General features: G+C 38.5%; 1 protein-coding gene and 1 non-coding gene across 2 annotated transcripts in view; one reads left to right on the top strand and one right to left on the bottom strand.

Moving 5' to 3' along the window:
* The window catches only part of GIPC2 (GIPC PDZ domain containing family member 2), a 99,729-nt gene that overhangs the window by 16,859 nt on the left and 64,207 nt on the right, over positions 1–18,663 (top strand). The window contains 1 exon segment of the mRNA XM_027536803.1: positions 12,946–13,131. Within this exon segment, the coding sequence (XP_027392604.1) occupies positions 12,946–13,131 (186 nt within the window).
* LOC113890581 lies at positions 18,124–18,227 on the bottom strand. The gene has a single exon (XR_003510544.1). It is a non-coding gene; the product is annotated as a U6 spliceosomal RNA (small nuclear RNA).

Raw genomic sequence — 18,663 nt, 5'->3', positions numbered from 1 at the left:
ACAGGATTCTATTCCTGGCAGCTCCTCTCCATGTCTTCCCAGTCTCTCTTCTTGGCGCTGTCTACCCGTGGGGTGGGAGGTGGCTCAAAATTGAGCAACCCAAGCCTAGAAGAATTTTTACACACTCTCCCTTGCATCTCACCGGCCCTACCCATGGGTGAGGTTTTCTGTGCATCTCAAGCCTTCTAATGAATAAGGGTCTAAGGTGGTCAATAAGTTGCCTCCACTCCCTCACCCAGCCCCTAGTCACCTCTCATCGAGGGAACCCCATAGTACATTTTCCTTTGTCTCCTCTTGTCCTGTCACTCTGCAGTATATTTTTCTAATGTCTTTCAGGTGTCCTAGTTTAGAATAAAAATCAATTGCAATTTTTCTGTCTTCTCAAGATGTTTACAGTTTCTTGCATGGCCCATTTTCTTCATAAAGCGCTCGTCTCTTTCCGTCAGGATCATATCCTCTCATCACTCTGTTTTGACCCCTGGTGGCTCCCCATGCTTGCTTCCCAGTTTTCCATGATTTATTTGGATGGGTTTTTTGTTTTGTTTTTGTTTGGCCATGCTGCAGGGCTTGTGGTCTTTTAGTCCCCTGACCAGCAATTGAACCCGGGCCCTCAGCAGTGAACATACAAAGTCCTAACCACTGGACTGCCAGGGAATTAATTCCCTTGGGTGGTTTTGAAATATCACATACCTCACAGATATTTCATTGTAAGTGTTACAAGTCTGCTTCCTGGTTGATATGAATGTGGTAATACATGAGCATTTTGCCAAACAAATTTCAAAATTTTGTTTAAGGACCTGTTGGGGATCAAATAGCTATTTTTTTTTTAATTCATGTTTGTATATTTAGTAAACTGGAAAGTTTAGTCATAGGTCTCTTTACTAATAATTATAATTTAATATCTCACAAACTGCTACATTCTTGGATGTAAAACATCTCGTTATAGTTTCTCCTTCCCATTTGAGGTTCTCTTGCGTCTTAAGTGTCAAACAAGAGGAAGCTTTTAAGAGGATAAGTGGTTTAGAACCTGGAAAATTTGAGACAGCACCTGACATAGGGAATATTGGTGATTTATGATGTCTTTCAAATTGGCACGTAACCTTGCAGCATTATTATACTAGGCTAAAGCTCAGATATCTCCTCTGACCTGAAGCATATTGTGGAAGAGGATAGATATATATAGCTATCCATGTTTGATTTATCTTACTCGTTGCTTTAGTGTCTATGTAATATCCACAAAGGCAAGACTAAAACTTATTGCTATTCTTTTAACCTTTTCATATGTTTCAAGAATTGGTTTGAGATTATCAAGGACTTTCTTTGATAACATAGTTGCTTTGATTAGATTTCATTAACAAAGTAAAATGTTTGTTTGGTTACTCTGGGAAGTCATTTCATAGATTAAAACATGTGACTTGATTTTCCTTTTTTGCGGGGTAGGGAATAAAATTATTTTTGTCACATTATTTTGTCCATTAAAAAAAAATGGGGAAAAACAGTGGTTGTACCAGGGAAAGAACAGTACAAAGGATGAATCACCTTTTATTTAAGAAGCCACTGCTGACCCAGGACAGCTAATTTAGAAGTGAATCATTTATAGAAAGTTCTACATAGTTCTAGGCAGGGCTTTGTACAATATCCTTATGAAGGTCTAAAATAGAGCATACAGTATCAGGTTTCTAAATATCTGTCTTGTTGCCAATTTTATATCTTTGAGAAACTGAAACTTTTTTCTAGATGACTGTAGCCATTGTCAAGGTGAAGGCAAAGATATCATATTTATAAAATGATATATATTAAAAAAAAACAAATCTTTAGAAATTTATTACATGTGTTATACTGAGAAAATAACAGATCTTAAATATCCATTTAATTCCATTCATTTCTTTAGGTTACGGTCAGTTTTAAAATAAACTGGAAGAAATAATTTAAAATGACATATTAAGTCAAACAATGTATTAATAGTAAAAAAAATTATTTGTCTGTGTTGGGTCTTAGTTGTAGCATGCAGAATCTTTGGTTGCGGCCTGCAGAACCTATCAGTTTCCTGATCAACAATTGAACCTGGGCCCTCTGCACTGGAAGAGTGGAGTCTTAGCCACTGGACCACCAGGGAATTCCCTGTATTAGTATTTTGATATTAATCAAATATATTAGGTGGTTAATAACAATATTTTGATTGATATTTTATTTTTTAATACATTTGATTCTTAAAATCCAATTACAAAAGCTCCTTTTTGTAAGCTACCTTAACTCATTTTTTTTAAAAATTAAAAAACATATTTATTTATTTGGCTGCATGAAGTCTTAGTTGCAGCATGTAGGATCTAGTTCCATGACCAGGGATCTAACCCCAAGCCCCCTGCATTGGGAGCATGGAGTTTTAGCCACTGGACCATCAGGTTAGTTCCTTAACTCTTTTAAAGAAGTGGGTGGTTTATTAAATAAACAGTATATTTGGCTCCATGTAGAGCAAAAACTTTGTAGTCTCTGCCTTTTAGGAGTTTTAGGTTTAAAGCTGAATTTATATTTACATCACAGCTATGGTATCATGGCTTAGAAAAAGCACAAAAGTCTGAATTCCAGTTTTGACTCTGTCATTCACTAGCTATGTGACTTTAGACAAATCATATAAGGGGTGTTGAGCTTTTTTTTTTTTCCTTCTGCATAGGGTGTAGTGATGCCTGCACTTATGACCTGATGCTCTGAGCTAATGGATTAGCTGAGCTAATGCTTTAGGAAGTGATCAGTAACTTGGATCTCTCTGTGCAGATATTAGGTATGAGAGAGGCAATATGGTAGGGGAAAGAGCTTAGGGTTGGATAACCAGGGCTGAAGTTACATGTGCACCAAATACTACTTAATCACAAACTGTTTTTATCTCTCTAAATATTTATGTTCTCATCTGTAAAATATTTATGTTCTCATCTGTTCTCATCTCTTTAAATATTTACATTCTCACATCCTATGTTCTCATGAGATAAAAATCTCATCTCATTCTATGCCTCTCACATAGAATTGTCATAGGATGAAATGAGGTAGTATGTGGAAATGCCTGGTACACATAAGTGATCAATTAGTGTTTCTGAGATGTTAATTTTTATTTACTTTGTTCTTCCAGACCTCTATCTTCCCAGTTCTTTCACTTTTACAGTGGTCTACTAGAGCTGGGAGCCAGTCTCCAAACTGTGTAGAGCTGAGAGGGATGGGCAGGTGTCCCAGTCATGAATGTCATTGAAGAATTGTTTGAGTTCTAGAAGTTCCTTGGTACAACACATCTACCAAATATTTTGGGGAATCACGTAGAATAAGACACTCAGTTTTTGGAAATAGTTTTGAGTAATATAATTCTGTCACTGACGTGGCTATAGTTTCTTTTGTTCAAGCACTCAGGATAAGTGGGTTATCTTTTTTATTCAATAATTATGCTTAGTTTCAGGTTGTTTTTAATTCCTGTTATTTTAAAGGCAATTGACTAGATGGAAATACAGTCTTTTTTCTCTTTTTGGGAAAAAGTCTGTGAGGTTTAGATAATAGCCTAAATAGTTCTGTCTGAGAACAGCCCAGAAGAACCTTAGTCATTAACAAAGAAAACATAATCCAAGTGGTTTTCTTGTGTACAAAGATGGTGGTATTAACTCTGGATGAAAGTATGGTTAATTACTAGGTTTAGTATTATTATGTACTTTCTCATCTTTATTTTCTGTAATGACATTGGCTGATATTTCTATAATGCTTATTTTAGAAAAATATAAAGAGTTATCAAGGTTCTTGGTAGATTGAGGTGTAGGAAAGTAGTTGTATTAAAGTATTTGGTAACACTGTTATTTTAGATAATCACAGGAGGTAACTGTTTTAGTTGCTTATGTTTAAAATCACATTCCCAAATACTGAAACGCGAGCCATATAAGCCCATAATTTCTTCCAGAGATTTTGGAACATGTGGAATCTTGGGCCAACTCAGTTCCTGTTTAAGGAAGGCATTAAACAAAAAGTTGGAAATGGACTTCCTGGAGTTTTAAAAATGAATCTGATGTGTTTCTGGAGAGATTTGTGATCTGTGGGCCAGAATATCTTTTGAAATACTAATGGCAAATGATTTATTTAAATGTATTCACAAGGCATACTTATGGAATATATAATGGCACCACCAGAGAAAAAGTAATATTATTTTATATTAATGGCTCTATACAGTAGTTCAGACTCTTATCATCCTAGCCATATTGAGTTTCTAGGGTGAATAATCATAACCATGTGATAAGAACTGAAAAATAGGAATTGAAATATAAAAGCATGGTAAAAAAAATGGTCATAAGTTACACTCAACAAAAAAAGTTGAAGGATACTGTAATTTATGGGAGAAAATGAAGTCCATCCTGGTTATGACATTAAAAAGGAGCAAATCTAATTTTCAGGAAAAATAATGCAATTTAAGAAGCTGTCAAATGTAGGTGTAAATATTATTCAAGGAGCACCTGTATTTCAGGGATAATACTAATAATAACCTTTAGAAGCACTTTTATGTATACTCTCTTACTGAGTTTTAGTAATAGCTGTGTGATATAGACCAAGCTTTCCTAATGCCAGGATGTCCATGAAGACCAAGAAGGTCAAATGACTGAACTCGTGAGAGAACAGAATTGGGACTAGATGTGGGTCTTTTACCCCTTAACCCACTGTTTCCTTCTTTTGTTTACTGCTATTTTTTTTCTTTCTTTTTCATAACCATTCCAAGTATAACATAGCTCCTTTCTAGATATCTGTTTTGCTGATATTGGAGTAAGGGAAGGCTTTACTTTGTGCCTGAAATTTTTGAGAGGATATGAAATTATAGGATAAGAATGCATAACACTTCAATGCCTAGCATTTCATTGCATAACACTTCAATTCATAACAATTACATAACACTTCTATGTATTAAAGGAAACACAATTCACCATAGACCTCAGAGTTGCCTTTTTTTTTTTTTTTCAGGCTAAAATGAGATAGGTAGAAAGACCTTTTAAACTGTGAATTATAAGGAGATCCTGTAGGCTAGTGGTTAGGATTCTGTGCTTTCAGTGCCTTGGCCCAGGTTCAGTCCCTGGTTGGGAAACTGAGGTCCTACAAGTGGTGTGGTGAGGCCAAAAACAAAACAAAAAAGCCCCCTGTGAGTTATGAAGACACAAAAAATACCCCCAATTAAAATAAATAAATTTATATTAAAAAAATAATTCTATCAGTTAGAAATCTGTTAGCCCGGAATTGGTTGGTGAAATTATTGGCTTCTGGGATAGGACTGTATATCAGACAGGATTTTTTCAGCTACAAGTAGCACAGAGCTAGTTAAACTGCCTAAGACAACTTGTTTTACTTACGAGAGATATTGTGGTTGCCAGAGCTGGTTATCAGAGCAACTCACCAATGTCAAGGACCTAGGTTCATTCCAAATCTTTGCCTTTCTTGGTGTTGATCTCTTCCTCAGTTAGTAGTAAGGTGGTGGTGGAAGATCACATACAGGTAAGGGTACCTACAGGGGCAGAGGGGATGGTTGTCTTACTGTGTTTGCTTCTTAGGAATGAAAAGATACTTCTCTGAAGCTTCCTGGACTTCCTCCCATGTCCTGTTGGCCAGGATTGGGCCACATGCTTACTCCTGTCACTGCTTTACTAGTTTGAGCCTTATGTCTGTAACGGAGGAGGTGAATTTTCCTCCAAAGCACATAGAAGGTGTAAAAGTGAAGTCACTCAGTCGTGTCCAACTCTGTAACCCATGGACTGCAACTCACCAGGCTCCTCTGTCCATGGGATTTTCCAGGCAAGGATACTGGAGTGCTTTGCCATTTCCTTCTCCATTTCCTTCCCCTTGACCCAGGGGTCAAACCTGGGTCTCCTGCACTGCAGGTGGATTCTTTACTGACTGAGCTACCAGGGAGGCACTTCATACCTGTTATCTGAATATTACGTTAGGAGGGGAAGCGGGTAACAGCTTCCAGTGCCCATTACTGAATGTCTTCAGGTGAGACGGGATCTAGAGGCTGTACCCTTCTGCATGTGTCGGCTTTATCCCCAGGGTCAGTCTTCTAATGTTGAAGTGACAGCTGCAGTTAGTCACATCAGAGCGGGAGAGATACCTTTCTAGGAGCTTCTGTGGAGAAGAAGATTCCTTCCCCAGAAATCTTAACAAATCCTTTCTTGTATCTTTTAAAAATAATTTTATTTGTTTGGCTGCCCTGAGTCTTAGTTTCGACATATGGGATCTTCTATCTTTAGTTGCAGCATGTGAGATCTAGTTCTGTGACCAGGGATCAAACCCGGGCAGCCTGCCTTGGGAGTATAGAGTCTTAGCTACTGGGCCACCAGGAAAGTCCCTCTTCTTTGTATCTTACTGGCCTAAGTTGGATTATGAATTAGTCATTAACTGATTTAAACCTAATCATGATTCATTTCTGATGGAACTGAGGGTGGGGTCACTCATCCCCAAGTTACCATATGGCTTAAAATAGGGAGTGAAAGGGCATTTAATTGAAGGGGCAGGGGAACGGGTACTGTAGATGTTGATGTCCAGCACAATAACAATTTAAGGCTCTCCGTCTGGCCCCAAACGGCCGTGGCTTTCTCCTTGCCTTAAGCTGTCTCTCCTATAAATCAGTGACAGGCATGCAGTAAGACAAATATGACAATAAGATGAATTCCTACCTGCCAGAAGTTTACAAAGCAGCACATGGTAAGTTCCACAAGAAATGTATAAAATTTGATAGGTGTATAGAAGATGAAGTAATAGCATTAGCCTAGGGTGTTGTTAGAAAATGTTGTTTAGCTAGACTTTATTGGATGGGGAAGATTTTGATAAATATAGACTAGATTTAGAAGTCGAGTTTCAGCCATGGCATTTTTGGCCAAAGGAACGACATGTATAGATATATGGAGATGGGAAAAATACAAAGTATAAAATTATTAAAGACAAAAAAAATTGTTAAAGACATGGGATTCTGCTGGGGTCCAGCCCCGGCTGATCCAGGCTATTTGAAGCGGGGACGGCATCGGCGAGGATCAGGATACAATAGCTTCAGTTAGATATTAATTAGAGATGTAAAGAGTAATAGAATGAGGATAGCTCAGTAGGAAAATTCAGTGGAGAAAAGAGGCTGAGTAGCTTGGTTTACATGGGAGACCAATAAAACTTCAAGACAAGAAGCTTGCATCACTTACGTAGGCCGCAGGCATCCTTCCGTTCTCCCGAAGGAGAGGAGACACTGAGGCCTCCCCGGTCGGATCTTAGAAGCCCAGGCATAATTAGTAAGCATGGCGGGTTCCGCACTCCAGATGGAGACTCAGCCAGAGTGAGAGAGAGAGAGAGCGACATGGGGAGACCAGTCTTTTGAGGAACTGATCCCAATTCTTTATTTTCCATGGTCTACTTTTATACACTGAGATGTTATGCAAAAATCACGCGGGGTCAGCAGTCCTGACTTTTATCAAAGTCAGGTGCTTCATACAAATGTATACAGAGGTCTTAGGGGTGTTACATCATCTTCTGGCCAGGGGGCCTGCTGACAATTTATGACCCTGTCCTTGTGACAGCGGTCAGTCAACCAGGACACTTATTTCTCCAGGGGTGATTATTCTTAAAACAGACGCCACCCAAATAAAGTTACACTCCTATAGGGTGAGGGTAGAGTGGGTTTTAGTTAAGGAAAGAATTTACTTAGCCTAAGGTCTAATGTGATTTATATTAAAGGTTAATACTTATTTCTTCTATATATTCATTAATGTGTGTAAGGGCAGGGGATATGGAGACTTCGCAACAAACATTGGCTCAACAAATGAAAAACCCTTCACCAATACAATTTCTAATCAGCCCATTATACTTATACTAATAGTTTTCTAACTTTTCTAAGGAACCTGTTTTTAGAAGGTTTAAAGCATCTCATGCCTCTCATGGTTGGGAGGCTGTGAACAATCACATGTGGCCGGACAAGCCTGTCAGGCAGGCTAGAGAACCTTCAGAGGAGTTTGTAGGTTGAAACACTCTTGTCACGCCCAGGAGTTTTTATTAACTGGAGCTCTAAGTTAACTCCTTCTCCGAAAGAGGTGGTGGGGGACAGCCCCCCGTAAAGTCAGAGGTGTAGGTGAGAGCACAAAGTAGTAAAGTAGGCAGGCTCTGGTTATGTGGGTAGGTGCTCGAGGATTTCCAGGGGGACTCCTGAGGCTTGATCCCGCCTTTGCGTATCTTGAGCCTCCTTCCTCATGACCTTTGCCATGGGCCGAGTGCCTCACTCTGGCCCCCAACAGGATTCTAGAACAAAGCTGCTCAATGGTAGCTGCAGTGTTCTTGCCTGGAGAATCCCAGGGACGGTGGAGCCTGGTGGGCTTCCATCTATGGGGTCGCACAGAGTTGGACACGACTGAAGCAACTTAGCAGCCGCTAAGTTGATCCTTGGGTCAGGGAGATCCCCTGGAGAAGGCAATTGCAACCCATTCCAGTATTCTTGCCTGGAGAATTCTATGGACAGAGGAGCCTGCTGAGCCCCAGTCTGTGGGGTCACAAAGAGTCAGATGCAAAAGGGTAAACATATGTTAGATCTTAAAAACTTATTAAAAATGTAACTCTCAATTTCATTTTTAAAATAAATGATTAGATGTTGAAATGATATTTTGGATATATGGGGTTAGTTTCACCTATATCTTTTGTTGATGTGATTTTTTTAGAAAATTTAAAATTATGGTGCTTGTGTTACATTTCTATTGGGTAGTACTGCTTTAGGGAGAAGGCAATGGCAACCCACTCCAGTACTCTTGCCTGGAAAATCCCATGGACGGAGGAGCCTGGTAGGCTGCAGTCTATGGGGTTGCTAAGAGCTGAACACGACTGAGTGACTTCACTTTCACTTTTCACTTTCCTGCATTGGAGAAGGAAATGGCAACCCACTCCAGTGTTCTTGCCTGGAGAATCCCAGGGACGGGGCAGCCTGGTGGGCTGCCGTCTATGGGGTCGAACAGAGTCGGACACGACTAAAGCGACTTAGCAGCAGCAGCATCAGCAGCAGTACTGCTTTAGAAAGTGAAATAGTCATAAGTACTCCATCAAGCTTATGAAAATTGGCAATGGTGTTGATAAAACACCAAATATAGATACCCCAGAAGATGTTAAGGATTTCATTTTACAATAAAAATCATCAGAAAGGTACTTCTAATGGTTGGATAATTTTCCTCATATAGTACCTTACTCTGAGTTTACTTTCCTTTGATTTAATTTGTTCACCAGAGAGTATAAAAAATGATGTTAACTACCATGTTGTCCTGACTTTTACCTAGTATATCTCTGGAAGCGAGTATTTCTTAGAAGAGCATTGAATCTATAACTGCTTCAGTGTTTCTTTTCTTTTATTTTTTTCCCCTTTCTTTTGACATCAAACATTATAGTGCTAATTGGATAAAGTCATAATTTTCTCATCCACAAAATGAGGTTAATAAAACTTAGTACATAGGTTGGTTTTATTAAATGAAGTAAGTGAATATGCAGAAAATGCCATTAGGATATCAACTGAGCAGGGCACTGTATTAAGCTTCATAGGAGAGAGAAAGATGACTAAGATCTCATCTCTGAGTCAGGGTGACAAATACATGTTACACCAATTGGACTTGAAGGGAAGGTGACTCAGACACTCAAATGAGGTGCTAGATTTAAATGATGTGAGAGAAGTAGAAAGAGTGATTCCACCCAGGCAGTCACATCCCTGCAGAGTCTGAATAAACAAGAGCATGGGGATAGGGTGGGTGCATGGGTGGCAGGCTTTTTAGATTTTGGATTGCAGGAAATGTCTGAATGGAGATATGAAAGTTCACAATATGTATGAGATTCCTTTTTTATTGTTTTAAATCTCTAAGACTCTTAATATATTGTAACTGGATTATGTTGCCCCACTGTATGTCAGTGGATCATTGCCTAGCCTGGGAGTCTCTTGTGTACGAGGGCTGGTCCTAGTCATCTTTGTACATCTAGTATGCACCACAGAACTTGGCAAAAAGCACCTGTCCAATAGAGGATTGTGAGTAGATGAATGAGCATGAACTTTCCAGCATTTAGAGAGTCATATATCACTTTTTTACTTTTCAGTTCAAAATACAGTATCTATGAGGAGTCTTTGAATCTCTAGACCTTTATGACATATAGATGTATTCACTGATAAGTTGTGCATTGAGATGGTGTGAGTGATAGGATTTTTTCTTTCCTTGAGGGACTAATATAAAGCCACAAAGTTTCAGTTACCTGCTGCTACAGAGGGCTCTTCCTCCACCTCCCAGGGACCATGACATTTCTGCTGATTTTCAACACAACCTTCTGTGGAACTCCATTCCATGGCTTTACGCCTTCCAGGAAAGAAACCCTGATGCCTTGTCTGCCAACTGCTGGCTGCCCGGAGTGGAACATAATTCTGTCTTGGAGGAAGCATAATGGGGAAGGGTTATACCTAACAGGAAATCTAGTATTTACTTTGCAGTGAAGTACATGAAAAGATTGAAAGAAAGGATGCAGCTTAGCAACTAGATGTTCACTTTGTGTGGGATTTCCTTTGGGGGCCTTTTTCCCCTACCCTATTTTATCATCGTTATGTTTTAATGTTTTATTTCCTGTCTACTCAGTAAGTTGCTTTATTAGTGGTGGTTGGATCTACTATGAACACCATTTAACGATTCACTGGAAAAAGAATAAGGAGAAAACTTTTCTACTCACTTTCCATCATTTTTAGAAAGGAAGTGAGAAAAGCTGTTTTCTATGCATACTACTTCTCCCTTTTATCCATTAATAATCAATTTTGTTAGTGGACTAATTAATACTACTGACTTCACAATTGGAGTAAGAAATTGGGGCCATTATTGGCCTAAATGACTTCTTGTCACTCCCCACCTTGAATAATAAAAATTTAACACCAGCAAATATTTGCAAAGAGTAACTATAAAGCCAAATGTATTATGTCCTTACTGGGACACAAAGGGTTACGTTAAAGGTCCAGCAGTTATTAGCACAGCTCACCAAAGACCTGGGTGAGAAAAGGAAAGGGCAGGGGCAGCAATTCTTGCTTGCAGACACTGATCCTTCATACCCTTCGGCCTCTTCCTTGTCCTCATCACTAGCTCCTTTCATGTACCTCTGGGATTTGATCAGGCCTTTGATGAACATGCTGGACCTCTAACTGTAGAGCAGAGAGAGCTGTTCCAATTCAGACATATGTTAGTAGGGCTTAAAAGCCATTTAACAGGTAGTAATAGTGCAGTTTTTGAACTCCCAGAGGTTTATGGGTGTTTATGGTTTAAAGCTCAAGCAGGGAAATCAGAAATGGTGTGAAACTCAGAGAGGTAGAGAGAGGGTTGGAAGTTGAGAGCTGAGGCCAAGGCTCAGGAATGGCAATATCTATGGCAAATGTTACTTGATAACAAAAGGTACAATTTTTCACTTAGTCATTTTGGTATTAAAAAGCTGCATTAAAACATCTTTGGTACACAGAAGGTACTCAGTAAATATTTATTGAACTTAATCTTTAAACCAATGGCATGTTTTTTAAATTTTTAAAAAATATGTCTTTATTTATTGGCTGCACCAAGTCTTAGTTGCATCACACGGGATCTTTGACCTTTGTTACAGCGTGAAGGATCTTTAGTTGTGGTGTTCAAACTCTCAGTTGTAGCATGTGGGTAGTTCCCTGATCAGGAATCGACCTGTGACCCCTGCATTGGGATCAAAGTCCTAGCCACTGGACCACTAGGCAAGTCCCCAGAGGCATATTCTTAACCCTCCTTCTCCTCTTCCATTTTGTAGTTGGGCCCTACAAATTACTGAAATTATGGTTGGCAAGCTTGAGTAGCATTGCAGATTTTAGCAAAATAAATTGTATTTTTTAAGGAAAATGAGGTCAAACAAAGACTTGGTAAATGTAAGAAGTCCCTTTACAACCTCCATACAACTTCTACCATCCTGTGTATCTAAGCTGCATTAGCCTCTCCAGCCCTCACTCAGTTCCTCCATTTTTAGACCCAAGGGATTGGACTAGTCTTCAAGGTCCATTTTAGACATGTTTTAAACAATTTTTTAAAAAATGACTTCATTCACCATTTACTTTTCTCAAGCACAAAAATACAAGATCAATAAAAATTTCCTTATTTAAAAAAAACTTATGAGTTTTCCAAAATAGTGTTGCCTCTATTTTCACTGTGTTATACATATCATGACCTTTGGGAACACGGCCTTTGATGTCAGCATTGTAAATAACAGGTAACAAAGCAATGTAAACCTCTTTGAAGTTGGTGAGAACTGATCTTGAATCCTGGCTCTGACAAGTACTATCTTTGTGACCTTAGGCAAATAACTTACTCTCACCAAGGCTCAATTTCCTTATTGGTAATATGAAGATGATAATGTATTTAAAAAGCTGTTGTGAGGATTAAATATAATAATGGATATAAATTGCTCAACACAGAGCCTGGCCTGCAGGAAACACGCAATTCATATTACCTAATGTTAATGACCAGAGAAGGCAATGGCACCCCACTCCAATACTCCAATACTCCCACTCCAGTACTCTTGCCTGGAAAATCCCATGGACAGAGGAGCCTGGTAGGCTGCAGTCCATGGGGTCACACAGAATTGGACACAACTGAGCAACTTCACTTTCAGTTTTCACTTTCATGCATTGAAGAAGGAAATGGCAACCTACTCCAGTGTTCTTGCCTGGAGAATCCTAGGGATGGGGGAGCCTGGTGGGCTGCCGTCTATGGAGTCGCACAGAGTCGGACATGACTGAAGCGACTTAGCAGCAGCAGCAGCAATGTTAATGATATAACTGCTGGCATTGTAAATTGTAGACTATTTCACTGACATTGTAAATTGAAGTATTGATTGAGTAAACTAATGATCAGAATGTTTTCCTGATGGAAACTGACTTAAAATATTTCTATTTCTTTGCAGATCTTATATTGCACTTTAAACACACCTAAAGTTGACATGGGAAAACTCTTGGGAACACAAATAGGTCTTGAAGATTTCATATTTGCCCACATAAAAGGGATCAAAAAAGAAGTGAATGTGTACAAATCTGAGGATTCACTTGGTCTCACTATTACAGATAATGGTGCTGGCTATGCTTTTATAAAGGTAAGTATTTAAACAAAACAAAACAAAAACAACAGTGTGACTTAATTGAGGGTAACACTTAAGAAAATTTACCAGGTCAAAGAAAGTTTGAAATGATCTTTAGTGAGAACTAATTCAGTAGGAATGGATGGAGTGGTAATGTTTCCTTTAAAAACTGTTTCAAAGACCATTCTTTTGTTTACCCTTTCCTTGAATTTTTTCCCCTTCAGTTTAAACTTCCTCTAGGATTTTGCATTTACAGACGAGGAAAGCCTGGCCCTGGTGCCTACTCATCCATATGGGCTCTTGTACATCTGTAAGCTCATCATCTGGTGACTTCCATGTTGATTTCCATTGATTTAGTGTTATTTCGAAGTGCATATTTATTTGGCCACCTATTTTAAACAAGGCTCTTTAAAAATTTCTAAACTATGTACAGTTGGTTCTTGAACAACACTTTTGAACTGTTGGGTTCATCTATATGCAGATTTTGTTCAGTAGGAAATGTTATACTATAACAGTCTATGCTATGCTAAGTCACTTCAGTAGTGTCCAAGTCTGTGCAACCCCATAGATGGCAGTCCACCAGGCTCCCCCGTCCCTGGGATTCTCCAGGCAAGAACACTGGAGTGGGTTGCCATTTCCTTCTCCAATGCACGAAAGTGAAAAGTGAAAGTGAAGTCACTCAGTCGTGTTCAGCTCTTAGAGACCCCATGGACTGTAGCCCACCTCTATAACAGTCTAAGGTTGGTTAAATCTGTGGATGTGGAACTGTGAATATGGGGAACTGCTGACATGCTGGGATTTTGTACAGGGACTTTCCATTGAACAAAGGGTCAGCACCCCTAGCCCCTGCATTGTTCAAGGGTCAGTTGTAATTACTTTATCTAAATACAAAGAGCAATATAGAACTGCAAAGGCAAGAAAAGGAAGTTTGAAATGGTATGAAAAACTTTTAAGAACTGGAGTGGTAAAAAGATTCATCTCTTAAATAACAATTCTATTATTATAATAAGTAGTTTGTTTTTTTTTTTTTGCTGGGGTGGGAGGGACATAGGGCTTGTGAGATCTTAATTCCTCCAAATTGTGAGTCCCTGTAGTGAAAGCTCTGAGTCCTAACCACTGGACTGCCAGGGGATTCCCTGTAATGAGTAATTGTAGCACTGACTGTTACTGAATGCGTCTCAGGCATGTTGCATACATTTTCTCATTTAATGCTTACAATTCTATTGGATACCATGTTTCCTTTTTAATTACTTAAAAAATATTTGGCTGCTCTGGTTATTAGTCACAGCATGTGGGATCTAGTTCCTTGATGAGATCAAACCTGGGGCCCCTGCATTGGGAGCATGCAGTCAGCCCCTGGACCACCAGGGAAGTCTCTTGATTACTTTTTTGTTGAGGTGTAACAGATATAAACCTTTAATGAATGTTCACAGATCTGTGTAAATACCGCCCAGAGCAAGGGAAATTTCATTTCTACCACCTAGAAGGCTCCCTTGTTCTCCTTCTCTGTCAATACCCTTCCCCAACAAAGGTAGCCATTAGTTTGACCTCTATCACCATAGTTTTGCTTATTCCTGAACTTCATATAAGTGAAATCACATATTACTTACTCTACTGTTTCTGGATTTTGCTCAACATGTCTATGAGGTTCATCTCTGGGTAGGCGCTATTATCAACTTATTATTTTATAGACATAGAAACAGATTTGGGATGGTTAAGCAGCTTGCCCAAAGTTATGCAGCTAGACAAATTCAGGATTTGAATCCAAGCTATTTGATTCCAGAGCTGGCGGTCCTAACAACTGAGCAAAGAATTACTAATGAATTTTCTTCATACTTTTTTTTTGTCCAAACAAAATAAAAAATTTTGCTGATGCGTCGTCATCGTTGAAAAAAACTAGCCTTAGGGAAATTATCCTCTTAACTGTGAATAGTGCTTTATTTAACTTCCCACTTGATAGAACAGCTATTTTTAGCTCTGCAAAAGATATGACTCTGCTGAAGGTTGAGTGGGTGACCAAATGGAAAATCTGTGAGTTGGGAAAGTCATGTGGGATTATCTGGGGGAAGCTCAGGACATGAGGCACATGGAGCAATGCCTTTCTAATGTCAGCAGGGAAGGGCTTGGAAGTTTTGCAAACACGCATGGAGTTTTTAGATCTTAGCCTCTGATGTCCAGAGCTGTGTTTCTATTTTTTTATGCCTCTTCAAACATGTGCCTGCCTCAGAGTACTAGTCACTAGCCCCATGGAGACAGAGAACATGGTGTCAAAGAGAAAGTGGAGTCTAAGCCAAACCTCTGGCTTATAGTTCAACTTAGAAGAGAGATGAATATCATACTGCATAAAAGATTGATGTGTTTTTTTAAAAGTTAAGAGGGGATGATTTCAAACTTCTTGAAAGTTGTAATAATACAAAGAACTCACACGATACCCTTTACTCAAAAAAAATTTTGCCATTTGTCATATTTGCTTAATTCTCTTTCATGTATATATATATGAACACACTCAAATCTATATGTAAATTTTCCTGAGCCATAGGAATAAGCAGAATGCACATATAATATCTCTTTATTCCTTAATAATTTAAAAATGTAGTTTTTAAGAACAAAGATATTCTCTTCAATATACCTACAGTATAGCTATAAAATTAAAAAAATCTAATAGTGATACAAAACTCCCAAACTAATCTAATGTTCATATTGCAGTTTTTATCAGTTGTCCTAATAATGTATTTTTCCTGGTATAATTCCGATCCAGGATCATGTATTTTATTTAGTTATCATGTCTTTTTAGTGGTCTTTAATCTAGAACATGGAGAAGGCAATGGCACCACACTCCAGTACTCTTGCCTGGAAAATCCCATGGACGGAGGAGCCTGGTAGGCTGCAGTCCATGGGGTCGCTAAGAGTCGGACACGACTGAGCGACTTCAATTTCACTTTTCACTTTCATGCATTGAAGAAGGAAATGGCAACCCACTCCAGTGTTCTTGCCTGGAGAATCCCAGGGATGGTGGAGCCTGGTGGGCTGCCGTCTATGGGGTTGCACAGAGTTGGACACGACTGAAGCGACTTAGCAGCAGCAATCTAGAACAATTCCTCAGCCTTTTATAGGATGTCCCTTAACGTGGACTTTTCTGATGTCTCTTCATGTTGTGAAAGAGGTTATTGTGCATTTTTGGCATGAAAAGTAAATAAGTGATGTTGTGTCCTCAGTGTATTACGTCAGAAGGTGCATTTTATTGGTTTGTCTCAATATTCATGATGTTAATTTTTGTCCCTTGTGTACTCAGTGTCTGCCAGTCTTATTCACTGCAAAGTGATGTTTTCCTTTGTAATATCTGTGGGGAGATACCTTGAGATTATGTATATATCTTGTTCTCTTACTTGCACCCCACAGATTTAGCATCTATTGATAAGTCTTGCCTGACTCATTTGCAAAATGGTGATTTTTATAATTTCATAATTTCCTATATTTCTTTAAAACATTCTAAGAAAGCATGCCACTTATTTATTATCTATTAGCAATATGGTACATGCTTAATTGTTCAGTCATGTCTGACTCTTTTGTGACCCTTGGAGCTCCTCTGTCCATGGGATTTTTCAGGCAAGAATATTGAAGTGGGTTGTTAATTAAAAAAAATCACCTATGGACACATGATTTTTTAAAATTAATCTTTATTGCTATGCAGTTGATTTACAATGTTGTTCTAGTTTCTGCTATACAGCAAAATGAGTCAGCAAAATGTATACATACACATTTATCCACTCTTTCTTACGTTCTTTTTCCGTGTACGTCATTACAGAGTATTGAGTAGAGTTCCCTGTAGATACAGTAGGTCCTTAGCAGTTATGTATTTTTTGTATAGTAGTGTGTATAGGACACATGATTTCTCATTCAGTGGGTTCATTACAATCATTTTTTTAATTTTTATTTTTTAAATTTTATTTTATTTTTAAACTTTACAATATTGTATTGGTTTTGCCAAATATCATTTATTTTGATGCTCAAATTTCCTGAGGTTTGGTCTGCAGGAGTCCCATCCAGACAGCTCATGTATCCTTTTGATCTGCCTCCCATAATTTTATTGAGCAGTTCCTTCTTTTCTGGTACAACAAGATGTTCTAAACTCATCTTTTATCTTCTTTTCTCCAGACTGAAAATCAGCCATGTGTTCAAGGAACTCTTTTGTTTGTTTGTTTTCAGTGAGAACTGGTATTTCAAAATCAAGATCTGAATGCTGGTTGCATGCATTCATTGCTACCAGTGTGTCACTGTTTTAGATCCTTTCAGGTGCCATATAAGAGGTTCAAAACATGTATTTTAGAAATTATGAATTCATAATTATGCCTTCAGTTCTAATCCTGCCTCTAATCCATAATTATGCCAAGTGTTCTTCCTTGGCTTCCCAACTGAAATATTTACTTTCAAAATTATTGAAATATTTACTCATTTCCTTAGTTCTGTAATATGTACAAAACAGTTTCAGAATTGCTATATATTTGTACTCTGAAAAATGAACCTATTAAGAGTTCAAGATTTGTAGGGACTTCCCTGGTGGTCCAGTGGTTAAGACTCTGCACGAATTCAGTCCTTGGTTGGAGAACTAAGATCCCACATGCCATGTGGTGTGGCCAAAAGATTAAAAAGATTTCAAGGTTTGTATGTCCTTTTTGTCTTTAAATGCATGTATACAATCAAAGTATTCTCTTCAGGAGTTATGTGGAATAGGTTCTCACTTTCTCCTCCTCCCTTCACCCCATAATTTTTATTCATTTGAAATACTGTTGAATCCGTTTGCTTCTCTTTGAATTGAGGTTTTCCTCTCATGTTGATTTAATTTTCTGAATACATAAAATGATTTCAAAAGTCAAAACTATAATAAAAGTTGTATTTATAAACGTCATTCCTTCCCTGACTCCCATTACTCATTTCCCCCACTCCTTAAAGTAATCAATTTCATTAATTTCTGGCTCACTCTTCCAGTGTGATTTGCCAAGATAAGCAGAAAAAGTGGAATGTTCCAAGAGTTTGCATGTTATCCTTGTTCAGGGGCTATTCTAATCTCTGTGTGGTTCCAATTTTAGTGTATGTGTTGCTGAAATGAGTACTTATATGCTTTTAGCAGTGGTTGGAAGTCAGAGTAGGTTGATGTAAGGGGATTCAGACAAGGGTAAGGAGGCAGGAGTCCCTGATTAAGAAGGCAGAGCAGTGTGGCCCACAGGACCATGGGCTTTAGAATCAAGCCTGTTTTCACTCTTGTTTCCATTTATTTACATGCTGGGTGACACCTTAGACAAATCATTGTATGCCTTCTTTCCAATAGCAATATTAGCACCTACTTTATATGATTATTTGGGTATAAACTAATGATATATCTGCAATGTTTGAGAGTACCTATAATTGATAGCTAATATCTTAATAACAGCAAATCATCATATAATTAGGAGATGAGACTGATGGCAGAGAGATGTATTTAATAGTACTGCATGGTGCTCACACTAGAGGGGTTGGATAAGAGGGGTGGGAGGGAGGTCTAAGAGGGAG

This window comes from Bos indicus x Bos taurus, chromosome 3 (assembly GCF_003369695.1).
Source record: "Bos indicus x Bos taurus breed Angus x Brahman F1 hybrid chromosome 3, Bos_hybrid_MaternalHap_v2.0, whole genome shotgun sequence".
Taxonomy (NCBI): domain Eukaryota; kingdom Metazoa; phylum Chordata; class Mammalia; order Artiodactyla; family Bovidae; genus Bos; species Bos indicus x Bos taurus.
The sequence above is the reverse complement of the archived record's forward strand: the minus strand, read 5'-3'. Positions and strand labels throughout refer to the sequence as shown.